At 31.6% G+C, this 14,259-nt stretch overlaps 2 protein-coding genes across 2 annotated transcripts; both read left to right on the plus strand.

Annotated features, from left to right (window-relative positions):
• Positions 1-6,392: 6,392 nt before the first annotated feature.
• On the plus strand, positions 6,393-8,402 carry LOC112593465 (putative nuclease HARBI1). Its single transcript, XM_025337857.1, has 3 exons — positions 6,393-6,563; positions 6,632-6,859; positions 7,614-8,402. Exons 1-3 carry the CDS (start codon positions 6,393-6,395, stop codon positions 8,400-8,402), a joined length of 1,188 nt encoding a protein of 395 aa, XP_025193642.1.
• Positions 8,403-12,606: 4,204 nt separating this feature from the next.
• On the plus strand, positions 12,607-13,782 carry LOC112593466 (general transcription factor II-I repeat domain-containing protein 2A-like). The gene is made up of 2 exons (XM_025337858.1): positions 12,607-13,212; positions 13,507-13,782. Exons 1-2 carry the CDS (start codon positions 12,607-12,609, stop codon positions 13,780-13,782), a joined length of 882 nt encoding a protein of 293 aa, XP_025193643.1.
• The last annotated feature ends 477 nt before the right edge of the window (positions 13,783-14,259 follow it).

A 14,259-nucleotide genomic window follows, 5' to 3' on the forward strand; every position in this document is an offset into this window, starting at 1 on the left:
TTTATCAATTACTAATATTTTATGAATTTTATACTCATTGACTTTTTAAAGTTTTATATGGAATGCTTATACCTACCAGAGATAATCAATCCTCAGTATGGAAAACGTTTGCTAATAGATGATATAAAGATCCTGAACATATTTTGGAAAACATTAAAAAAAACAAATAAATAAAATTTGAAATAAATTGTAAATGATGAATAATTTTGTATAAATTTTATAATATTATAGTATACTGTAAGAAATATTTTAATTGATTATACACGATTAACGAAAAATACATCGTTTAATTTATTATATTAGGTTTTATCTTTCGAAGTCATTTAGCAACAAGCTTTGTCACTTTAAGGTTAAGTTAGATTAAGTTATGTTAGTTACGAACTAGCGTTACGATTATTTTTATTATTTTACACGCAATTATACCCTTTTTACACCATAGATAATAATATAATTGGTTATTTAAATTGTATATAAGATATTATATCTATCTCCTAGTCGATTATATTACTATGTATATAATATTATTATGACATTTATCTTATAATATAAAACCAAAACGAGCTTCCCGAAAAATCCGCCAGAATGCGGGCACTTTAGTGTCCCGACCAATCGAAAAATTACAGTTTTTTTCTTCCAGTCGTCGTTATCTCCCGCCGTCATCGTTATCGGTTGGGTTATTGCTTATTACTCATTATTATTGTTTTTATATACCGTTTTTTCCGCTTTTCGCACGGTTTTCCGGCCTTTCGAGACCTCTTTCCGTCGCGTTCTCGACGCTATAGCCCGGAGCGGGTCTTTTTCGTCCGGTCCGCGCGTCTCCGGATTTCGTTCGCGGCCGTCGCTGTCGCGTCCGGAAAAAGCGTACTCGCGGCGCGTTCTCCGGTCGGTCGTCGTATCGTCAATACTGTTTTTTTTTTTTACGATACGATAAATCGTTTATCCGTATCGATTACGCGTTTTTTTGTTTTCGGTGTCTCCGCCCTCGGACGCCTCCGCGACCTTACGTCTCGATAGCGTACGAAATACGATTATATATGTCGCACTCCCGCTTAAAAAGTGACACAACTGAAAAAGCGTGATTCTTCAATAAAGTTAATTGAAAAAGTACAACATTTTGTAAATCGTTTTGTAACTTCATAAGTTGGTCAATTTTTTTGTTTTTTTACTATACTCCCTATATTATCTCCTATTTTCTTTAATAATTAGATTTTTTTAATTTTTTACTAATCCGCCATTTTTATTTCACAAGTGTCACTTTTAATTTGTCATTTTTTTAATAAAGTTTTGAATTGTGTCGTTTTCAATGTAATTACTTACATGAAAATTATTCTTAAAACTAATTATTTTAAGGAAAGATAATAATTAATTGAAAGCTAAAACTGAATTTTTATTCTTTTCATTAAATATAATAAAATGTCATAAAGATTACATAATATAATAAAAGTATAACAAAACTGAAAAACCTTAAACTTAATAAAATGTATCAAAAACAAAACTGAAAAATCATTAAACTTCATGAATTAAACTTACAATATAATATAATATTATTATGACTTAGTTATTTATAAGGAACCTTGTTTTCAAAGAATGTAAACTTAGTCTACTTTAGAGCATTATAAAAATTTGCATAAAACTGCGGAATGTGGTTATTTTTTACTAATGTCAACAAATCAGTCTTTTTGTTTTCTTTAATTTTTAATGGCGCCCTGTATGCATGCTTTAAATCTGCTAGGGGTTGTATTATCGAGTTTCCTTTACATTTCCTGTTTAATTTAACTGTTTGGAATTCTTCCGAATACGAATTCTAAAAATAAAATGTATGAATAGAATCCTTTTCAATCTTCCACACTTTCACGGGATAAATCTTCACCTGGCTGAAATTAAGTTTGAGGTCATCTACCAGTGCCTTAATTGCCGAAAAATCTAAATGTGTCAACTCGTTAACATTATACGGTTTTCCTCTTTTCTTTGCCATTCGTATAAGTTGTGCATACTGAGATGGTACATAAATAGGACCGAACTTTAATGAATTTTTAACTTGTTTTTCAATGGTGGAATTTACACAGTCCCCTTCATTCTGTGTATGCCCAGTTATTAAATATTTATGCGTAATCGAGTTGATAATTGGAAACTTCATAATGGCATACAAATAAAGAGCAATCATATATTTGTTTTTTTGCTGACCACAGCAATTATCAGAATAAAAAACAAAATCCAACAAATCGGTGCAACCATTATCTTCTCTATCTTTGATTATATTTTGTAAATACATTAGAACACAACTAGCAATTTCTTCAACTCCACGATTTCCTTCCCCTTCGTGCCAAAAATAACATTCAGTTTGACCAGTATTTATCTCGGAGATAGTAAAATTGAAACTATTTAACTTGGATTTATAATAAAACACAGAAACGTCACCACGTGGAGCCGGTAAAACTGCCTGTAAGTCATAAACAGATACTATAAAATTTTTATTCGATTTCTTTTTGTCTTCGTCTTTTTCTTTTCTCGATAACTCTTTTTCACGTTGATGTATTTCGTACTTTTCTCTAAATTTTTCTTTATCTTCACCCACGGCGTTCTGGAACGAAGTGCATAATTCACATTGGTCCTTTTTGGGAGTGAAAAAACTTATATTATATTCTTCGTTGAATATTTTACTATACATTACAAGATTAACATGTGGACGACCAGCAGTAACACAATCATCTCGGTAGTCTCTCCACAAACTCGAAAGTGAATATCCTCTAGCGATATATTCTCGTGTTGTTTGTGCTCGAAGATAATGAGATTCGATTCTTGGTATGGAGTCAATGTGTTTGCGGACATCTGTTTTTAATTCGTCTGAAATTTTTCTATGTTTCATGTGTTTTCCACGTAATTCTGTTTGAAGTGAAGTAGGAATTCCTTTTTTACTGATGACAGTTCGAATTGGACGATCGTTTATATCAAGAGTAGCTTTAAAAAAATGTTTACAAACACGAAAACGAGTTTCGTTTATCTCAAAGTAATATGCGTTGTTTAGCTTACGATGATTTTCAGTTGATGAATATCTATATTTTGGTTTAATAGATAGCATACAGGTTGCTATGTAACTGCGCTGTTTACTCAAATCACCTAATGACCAATATTTTTCAAATATATTCTGCCTTTGAGTCTCATCAATTTTTGAATTACATTTTTGTTTACACTGATTACCTCAGGGAGGACGTAATTTTCTCTCAACATATTTTTTTTTACTTTTAGAAGCTGAAGTATAACTTAATCCTGTATTTCGGTTAATTTTTGCTTGTTTAATTGACCATTGATTCGAATTCACCTTCCTTTTTTTTTTCCTTTTTTCAAAATTTGAAGTTCTGCGTTGGAATTTATTTCTGTACTTTCATCGTTAGTATAATTTATTTCTGCATTTTCATAATTTTGTTCATTTATAACTTGATGACTATCAATATAACTGGACGAAGATGAGGAATCGCTGGATGAAGAACTGCTACTTGAAGAATCGCTAGTTGAAGAATATTACTGGTTGAAGGTCTATTCATCTTTTTCGGTGATAGAATTTTGCAATAGAACTCCGGGTCTACATCTGAATCATAAAAATCACTGCAGTCACTGTTTACTGGTGAAATTGCGTAGTTTACTGATAATTTTTTTCCGGTACTACACTCACCATCTTGCTCACGTAAGACTAATAACTTATCAGAAGGTTCTAAATAAAATAATATAAATTATTACCTGGTTAATATTGAGTTCACTTAAAACCTAATAAAAAATGTTTATTACTATTTATCTGTGTCGATATCTCATTGTCTTGCATTGATTTTTCCTCCCTTTGTTTTTCAACAAGTGTACTACAATGTAGAATATCATCTTGAGCACACTTTTTATCATGTAAGCCTAATGCATTATCATTAGAACCTAAATAAAATATAAATTATTACCCGATTAATATTAAGTTCACTTTAAACCTAATAAAAAACGTTTATTACTATTTATCTGTATCGATATCTCATTGTCTTGCATTGATTTTTCAGCCATTTGTATTTTAAGAAGATTCATTATGCTTTTTGCCCGACCGGACATTATAAGAATATTATTTTAATTTTTTAAAACTCGTAAATACTGAAACATAATTCGTGTCACAACTTAAAATTGTTTAATTACATTTATTAAAAACTGTCATAACTCGAAATACTACTGAAGAAGGACGTTAGCTAATTAATTATTAACGTCACAACTCGAAATACAATTTGATAAATCAAATAACATTTATAGTTACCTTAATAACTTTTTTATTTTTATTTTTTTTATTTAAATTAATATCGAATGATTACTGGGCCTCACTGAGAAAGCAAAACTCGTGTGGAGGCCCAGGGTTATCTTAGATTACAAATAATTCTTATTGTTTAAGATACAAATTACATTTTTAAAATACAAATAAAAGGTTTTTCATAGATAAATCACATAAATAATTCTAGAAATATTACAGGCGTTAATTAGAATGTTACATACAATTGTATATACAATTTTAAGTTTTACACCCATATTCATATCGTAGCCAGTGGTTAATTTTTTTTTGAAGATGGGTAACGGTAAATTAACCATATCAATTAACGACACAAGCCGAAATAATACTTTAAAAATAATATAATATTTTAAATTACCTTAATTAATAATGTCACAACTCGAAATAATCCTCTAATGGAAATTATTTTCATAAACAAAACTGGCACAAGAAAAAATAGTACTGTATTATTCGTAATTTATTATTTAATACAACGACATAACTCGAAATAATACACTTTTAACAAATAATAATACACGTTCACTTGAAGTTCTAAAATGCAAGTGAGATATGACACTTTTGATAATATTGTATCAGTAAAATGTTACATTATCAAAAGTGACATTTGCGTCATCTGTTGGAGAAAAATAGCAATAAACTTGTGACGTTTTTGTACGATACAAATATGATATTTACTAAGATAATGCTATGATAAGATGGAAAATCACATTTTTTCAGTTGTGTCACTTTTTAAGCGGGAGTGCGATGTGTATATATATATAATAATAATATTATATAAAAAAGAAACGTGCGTACCGTTGTTGACGTACGTCAGATTATGTTTTTTATATACAAAAAAATCGCAAAATCGTTGCTCTTCAGTCGTTGTAATGCCTTTAATCGCATACCTTTGGGGGGGGGGATATCGTGATATGTGTATGTGATGATAAACTCGGTACGTCGTTGAGACGAATACGATTAAAAAATGTAAACGAATACGTCGCAGTGGCGGCGCGTTAGGGTAGACAATGAGACATAGTCTACCCAAAAATCCCAAAAATATAAAACAATTTAATTAAAAAAATTAGTTATTTATTATATGATACTATACCTACTATATAAGTATTTTATTTGTTCATAATTTTATAAATAAAATGTTATTTACACTGATTCGTCTCTACAATGTCTGTGTGAGTAACGACTAACGAGTATGACTAAATAATAAATATATATAGTATAATTTTATTTATATCTTATCAATAATTATGTAATCGCTCCGTTGTCGCCGTCAAATCGGTCGAGACATATTGAATTGTGTCTCACTATTGATGACGAGGGCTTATGACATGGTAAACGGGGACGTAGTGGGGTATTACCAAAATTATATGCATGGACGAGACATGTCTCAACGTAATATTTTAGTAATTTAATTGCACATTTGCATTCTGATTGTGGTTAATGGCACACGTTTAATGTTTATCATTTTTTCTTAATGAAGTGATATACATTTAAAACTTAATATGTCAGATATTATTGATATTATTTTAAATAAAGGTCTTGGTTCTTTTTCGCAACAAAACAAAATCGGCGAATTGATTTAAATTATATTCAAATATAGTTATTTTATGTAATTTACTTTTTTTTATGATGATCCAATTTTTAAATAAATTTTATATAACACCATATTATCTTTGGTTGTCTTGTTGTCTACCCTACGAAATTGTTCACGCGCCGCCACTGATACGTCGGAAACGTTCTAAACGACAATAAATATGCGATTTACGGTTTCGAGACACGCTAATCGTAAAAATTGTACGGGTCAAACGACGTATAATGTAGTATTCGTCGCATTTCTAAAACGGTTTAAGTGTTCGAGATTCGGTTACGGTTTACAACTCGAACGGTAGTCAATATGTGTTAGGATAGGTCCCCCAACGTTAGTTATGGGGCGTTCCCACGAGGCGTTAATCACGACAGTGAACCACGCTAGTCAACTTTCGTTCGTGACACTCACGAAAGTGTGAATTGATGAAACGTTCACACGGTTTTGGGTTCGTGCCGTTCACGCCTCGTGTTTTGACTTTCACTCACTATCGAAACATCGAACATGAATGATCTGGTTGTTGAAAGTTGTGCTGTTTTAAGTTCGTTTTTTGCTACTATCTTAGCAAAAAATATGGAGCGCTTACAGGACACAATTACAAGAAAACGAAAAAAAAGACGTTTTTGGGTTAGAGAATGGATACAGCGAAGAAATATGTTAGGAGCGTCAAACTTGGTTAGTATGGAATTAAAAAGCAATTTTCCAGAAGATTTAGAAACCTACTGCGAATGACTGAATTTCAGTTTGAATACCTCTTAAAACGTGTTACAAATATTATTTCAAAATCTGACACTAACATGAGACAAGCAATTAGTGCAAAAACAAAATTAGAGGTGACTTTACGGTATTTAGCTACAGGTGATTCCTTAAAAAGTTTAGAATTTTTGTTCCGTGTTCCAAAAAACACAATAAGTAAATTTATTCCAGAAACCTGTGAAGCAATATACAATGAACTAGCAGAATTCATACAAGTAAGTACCTTAAAATTTTAAATTATTATAAATATTATTTAAATATTATTGTGCCCGTATTAGGTGTATAGATTACAAATAAAATAATCATAATAACGATAAAATTATTAGTAATAGTGAACTTTTATTTGTTTAATTATAACGATAATTATAATTATAAAATTTGTTTAATTATAAATCTGTAAATAATGTCATGTAGTCGTCATCATTACTAGCCGAAAAAGTACTTAAATTTGATTGTCTTCCACTTGATGTTCCAGCCGTTGAATTATCAGTAACATATTCTGGTGGGCACATAGCAATTGTAATTTGATTCATGAAGTTTTGTTGTAATCGTATTGCTGTTGGTAGTCCTATACTTCTTAACATTGATGCGATATATTTCCCAAAATGATCATAACTATCATCTATATTTGTAGCGACTTGTGATGCGCGATTTGAAATTTCATGTAATTTGTCAATTGCACTTGTCATAAATCCTATTTCATGATCATGAATAGATTTTTTATTTTTTGATGTTGATGGTTGTGGTTCAATCTTTCTTTTTATTATCTTCGCAGGTGTATCAATTTTTGATGCAATCTGTATCACGTCTTCAGAGTTTTGGCTAGTACTGTATTCAAAGTTAGGTTCTGATTGTAGACTATTTTCTATTGAGGCCTCTGAGGAATTTTCTATAGGAAGTATCTGTAATATAAATAATAATGTGTTAATATTATTAGTTTATTCATATTTTAATAATATAATGTTTCAGGTCCCTGCAACATCAGATGAGTGGAAAAACATTGAATATGGTTTTAGAACGCGATGGAATTTTCCTGGTTGTGTAGGGGCTCTAGATGGTAAGCATGTTGTCATACGAGCTCCTCCCGGAAGTGGTTCAGATTATTTTAATTATAAAAAAAGTTATAGTATTGTGTTAATGGCCTTGGTAGATTCCGATTATTGTTTTTTATATGTTGATGTTGGAGCGAAAGGGAGAAGATCAGATGCAGGAATTTTTCAAAATAGCTCTTTGTACAACGCTTTAGAAACAAACTCACTAGCCATACCAAACAATTTCGTTATTTTGGCTGATGATGCATTTCCGTTAAAAAATTATATAATGAAACCCTACAGTCGACGCAATTTAACCCCTGCAGAAAGGATTTACAATTATCGATTGTCAAGAGCAAGACGTGTAGTGGAAAACGCCTTTGGCATACTCGCGAGTAAATTTAGATTGTTTGAAAAACCAATTTCATTAAAATTAGAAACGTTAGACAAAGTTGTCCTCGCATGCTGTGCAATTCATAATTGGTTGAAAAAAACAAACCCTCGGTATGTGACGGGAGATCTGATTGATTATGAGGATGAGAACCACAGAGTTTTTCTTGGATCATGGCGTCAAAATAATAGTGGATTACAGAATCTACCAGCAACTAACCACAAACATTCTAATATGGAGGCACAACAAATACGGAATAAATATCGTGATTATTTTAATAACGAAGGAGCTGTTCCCTGGCAAAACCATATAACTGATGTGTCAAATGAACTGTAATAACTAATAATATAAATCTATTTTTGTTTACAATCGTGTGGATAATAAATATATTTACGTTAAAGATTTTTTTTTTATGATTTTTTATACAATACTCATAGAAGATAAGATAAGATAAGATATTATAGTTACTAAAAACAACGCATTATTCATACTAATTTAAATTTAAATTAATATTCGTATATCGTTTTTAAATTATTATATACCGAAATATATTTTTATAAAAAAAAAGTAATTACCAGATTCGATTGTGTGGGTCGCTGTTGAACAAACGGACGAATAAAACTGTTCATCTGATCAAACCAAAATACTTTTGGCTTGTATATGTCATCTGTACCTTTTCCAGACCTTGCACTGTCTGATATTTTTTTTAATTCCTGACTGAAAGAGCTTCTTAAATTTTTGAATTTTAATATAACTTCTTTTGGTCCAAATCCAGGAATATTTAATTCATGACTTATTCTCTTAGCTGCGGCGGCACGTAAATCTCTATCACGGTATTCCTCCAAACTTGGATCATATAACACCTTTTCCATAGAATATAACTCCAAAAAACGCGTAGTTTCAATGTCGTTAAACTTAGTTACACGATATTTTTGCTGTGACGACATCTTGGCTTCACGAACGGTATATCACGACTGAAAATCAAACACGTTTGATCTATCCACGCTTGAGTCGTGCGGCGTTCCTCACGAAAGTAAGTTTAACGACTATGCGTTCACACACGAGTGTATTTCACGAAAGCGTGGTTGTAATGCCTTTAATCGCATACCTTTTGGGGGGGATATCGTGATATGTGTATGTGATGATAAACTCGGTACGTCGTTGAGACGTATACGATTAAAAAATGTAAACGAATACGTCGGAAACGTTCTAAACGACAATAAATATGCGATTTACGGTTTCGTGACACGCGAATCGTAAAAATTGTACGGGTCAAACGACGTATAATGTAGCATTCGTCGCATCTCTAAAACGGTTTAAGTGTTCGAGATTCGGTTACGGTTTTCAACTCAAGCGGTAGTCGATAGGTGTTAGGATAGGTCCCCCGACGTTAGGTAGGCAGGTTCGAATCCTGTACCGGCGTATTCCTGGCGGCCCATAAGAAACTACACGTACGAGATTTTTTGCATTTTTTTTTTCATTTAATCGATCATTATTAATTGCTATTTTCGTTTTGATATGATATTACTACTCATATAATATTTTTCAAATTTTAAAAACGATTTTTGATCTCGCACATTACATTTTATACTGCTTGATTGATGATGACAAAATATATTATATTATAATATACATTACACGAACGTTAAATTACACAATAGTATTCAATTATTCATTTTTCTAAATAGATTAAAGATAGATTATTGAATTCAATTAAACCAATTATAGTTATTGCCAACGGTCTGCACGATTCAAATGTACATTTGTGATATGCAATTTATATTATAGCCTGAGAACATTCTATTGATGACGATACAGTTGTTTCACTCAGTTTTGACGGTGAATTCACTATTTTATATGTTTGGCCTTTCAGTTCCTTACATTTGAAAGATACAGGGGAAAAACAGTAGCAAATTTTTTATCTTTTGATTTTTAAATATTTTGTCATCACAGAAAGCGCATAATATTTCTTTTCGATATCTAACCATCTATAAAATATGAAAAAAAAAATATTAATTATGTATAGTTTTTTTGATTTTCAACTAGCTAACGTTCGACATGTGTTTTCCATAATACGTTTAACATCTCTCCTTTACGCCTACATCGTCCGCATCGTACCTGGGAGGTTCTAACGCGTTTAACTGGATTTTCAATGGTGATCGCTTGAAAAATCGAGCGCTCGATTCGACTTAAACTTTTTTGCGTACTAAACAGCACAACGGTTTCGACGTCAGGAGGTATGACAATCCGCCGCAGCCAGATTGCCCTGTCAGGTATCGATATTCGATGGGCGATGACTGATAACTAGACACTTAATAACCCTTTCGGAGTGTATTTATTTATTTTCCATACTCAAAAGCATCGGGCGAGCCACGGGAAATTCATCCAATCCGCCGAAATCGGATTGCCCTTTCAGCAGGTATCGACTTTCACCGTACGGGCGATGACTGATACCTAGACACTCGATTGCCGTTTTCGTAACAAGCTACGGGACGAGGTTCTCCGACGTTAGGTAGGCAGGTTCGAAACACGTTCCCGCGAAATCCGTTCTGTACGATAACTGACTAAGTATTCTGATTTTTTTTTAAATTTTTAAATTTTGTGTTAATTAATTGTAATTTCTGTTATCAAAAAAATTATTAAATATTTATAGTTTTTTGATCTTCGACTCACTATTTACCACAACTCGCTAACGTTTGACATGTATTTTCATTAATACGTTTAAAATTTCTACTTTGTGCTCACATCGTCCGCGATTCGACGCAGTCGGATCGCCTACCTGGGAGGTTCAAACGCGTTTAACTGGATTTTCAGTGGTGATCGCTTGACAAATCGAGCGCTCGATTCGACTTAAACTTTTTTGCGTACTAAACAGCACAACGCCTTCGACGTCAGGAGGTATGACAATCCGCCGCAGGCGGATTGCCCTGTCAGGAATCGATATTCACTGGACGATGACTGATAACTAGACACTTAATTACCTTTTCGGAATGTATTTATTTATTTTCCATGCACAAAAGCACAGGGCAAGCTACGGGACAAGGTGTATTACACCTGTGAATTTAATGAAATGACCGACCACTAGACGCTCGAATTAGACTTATTATTTACGCGTTTAAAACGACACCGCCAAAGTGTAGAGCCACCAAATAAGAGGTACCAACATCTCATTCGTCGTTATCACTGGTTTTACCTACTAGACTTTTCTAACTGCTGTATTCCTAAATCCTGTCTCCGACCTAGGAAATTCACTTCAAACGATATTCAGCTACCTAGGGTACTCACATACATCGAGTTTTACCAACCTAGGGTATTCACATACAGCGAGTTTCACCGACCTAGGGTTTTCACTTACAGCGAGTTTCACCGGTGCTAGTTAAAATATAAAAATAATCATGAAAAATATGTTTGTGTGTGTGTGGATCGGTGGCAGTGACCGTGAATTTATACGTTATTTATAAGTGTATTATATTTTATTGATATCGTTAACATATAATATATAGCTGGTATGTATATTTATGGAGACCAAACGTACTCTTTTTCGTAGGACAGTACTCTTTTTTAACGAGTGTCCTAGTGTCCTTAGAAATAGTGTCAAGTACATGATATTGTACTCTTTTTTTTTTAAATTATACACTATGAAACTATAAAAGTATGAAAGAAAAATTATAATTAATATTATCAATAAAGTTAATAGATACTCATTATAACCCGTCCAGACCATCGAGTTTATCTTTTGTCATCGGTGACTATTACAATTATTATCTATATCAGGGGTGGTCAGCGAGAAGAGACTCGCGAGTCACCAAATATATTAATAAATATGGAAGAGCCAAAATGTAAAAAAAAATAGGTCATATTACTTTATAATTTTTATATATATGTGATATTGTAAATAAGACAAGATAAGGTATCGTATTTAATAAAATATGAAGAATACGATAACAATAATTGTACAATAATCTCAAATTAAATTTTATCTTCATCACTACCATAAATATAAAAATATCATACAGACATAAACACACATGGATAATGGATATTATGTCTTCATAGTGCTTTTTGACGTCGTGCGTGTAAGTGTAACAACACAACATTAATAAAATAATTATTATGTCTAAGAAACGCAAGTATGAAGAAGAACACAGAGAATTCAAATTACAATGGGAAGAAGAGTTCTTTTTCATAGAACGAAACAGTAAACCATTTTGTCTCATCTGTCAATCCCAACTATCACAATTTAAGGTTAGTAACTTGAAACGTCATTATGAAACAAACCACAGTTCTTTTAGTAACGAATTTCCTACTGGTTCTGATTTGAGAAAAAAATAAGTTAAGCACAATGAAATCAAAATTAAATAAGCAAACCAATGTTATGGCGGTATTTTCCAAAGAAACCGATATAACTACTGAAGCGAGTTTTTGTATGGCGTTTAATACTGCTCGAGCAAAGCGCCCATACACAGATGGGGTATATTTAACAAAAAACATTATAGATGTTATTTCCATTTTAAAACCGGAAGATAAAAAATTACCAAATATGGTTGAAAATATTTCGAATAGTAGACATACTATGGAAAGACGTATTTCAATGATAAGTTCAGATATTTTCTCTAATTTACAAAATGAAATTGCTAATTGTTCTGCATTAAGTTTAGCGTTAGATGAATCTACTGACATTCAGGATAAACCACAGTTAGCTATTTTTATACGTTATGTGACGATGAATATGGAAGTGAAAGAAGAATTATTAGATCTTATAGCTCATAAAGAAACTACTAGAGGTTGTGCTATTAAGGATGCTCTTGACGTAGTACTCCGTAAAGCAGAAGTACAAATTGCAAAAATTGTTAGCGTCTCAACTGATGGTGCACCCAGTATGACAGGTTGTAAAAATGGATTGATAGGTATTTTAAAAAGTGATACTGATTTTCCAGACTTTATTCCAATTCACTGCATTATTCATAGAGCACACCTAACGGCTAAATATTTTAAATATGAACATGTGATGAGTGTTGTTCTTAAAATTGTAAATTACATACGTTCAGGTTCAAAGATACATCGCAAATTTAAAAACTTTGTTGAAAGTTTAGAGGATGATATTCCAAATGATGTTCCGTGGTATTGTTTAGTTCGATGGTTATCGGTAAATAACGTTTTAATAAAATTTTTCGATTTATTAGAACCTATTAAAACATTTTTAAAAGAAAAAAATAAAAAATTTCCACAACTTTCAGACCCACAATGGTTAAGAGATATGTCATTTTGTACTGACGTTGTGCATCACTTGACCACATTAAATATGTCTCTTCAAGGTAAAAATAAATTCATAAATAATCTAGTACAAGACATTTTTAGTTTCCAAAATAAGCTTAAACTTTTTCAAAGAGACTTAAGAATAAATAATTTAAACCATTTTCCGTACTTAATAAAAATTGAGGATTATTTGGTTGGAATAGCAATAAAATTAAATTGTGAAGATTATGTACAAAAATTAGAGTGTTTATCAACTCACTTTGAAGATCGATTTAAAGACTTGAAATTACTTAAACCTTTGATTGCATTTTTAGAAAATCCCTTTGTCATTAATGTTATTGAAAATGGATGTCCAATATTAAAATCGATTTCAATGAATACGGCAGCTTTAGAAATTGAATTCTTGGAATTATTAGAAGATGAAGGACTGAAGCAGTTCAAATACAGTTGTCATTCTTAGTTGGAATTTTGGAAACATGAGCATGTTATTAAATATCCAAAAATTACTCTTTGCGTTCAAAAGTTAATATCGATTTTTGGAACAACATATTCTTGCGAGTCCCTATACTCAACCATGAAAATGATTAAATCTAAACATCGATTAACATTAACGGATGATTATTTAACTGAATTGTTAAGGACTGCATTAACAACATATAGCCATGAATTTAAAAAGCTTACATGCAAAATAAACACGCAACAAATAATAAAATAGTCTATAAAGAAAAATTATATCAAGAACACTTTATTTTTACAAATTTTTTTCTATACACTGTAATTTAATAAAATATTATACTTTTTCAAATACATAAATTCATGTTTTCAAATTTTTTGTAAAAAGGCTATGATAAGATGCGAGCCGCAAAAGTCTATGACGCGAGCCGCGGTTTGGCCACCCCTGATCTATATTATAATAATGTAAAATAATACCAACTGT

The sequence above is a fragment of the Melanaphis sacchari genome, unplaced genomic scaffold (genome assembly GCF_002803265.2).
Source record: "Melanaphis sacchari strain LSU unplaced genomic scaffold, SCAv2.0 Contig2069_pilon_pilon, whole genome shotgun sequence".
Lineage (NCBI taxonomy): Eukaryota > Metazoa > Arthropoda > Insecta > Hemiptera > Aphididae > Melanaphis > Melanaphis sacchari.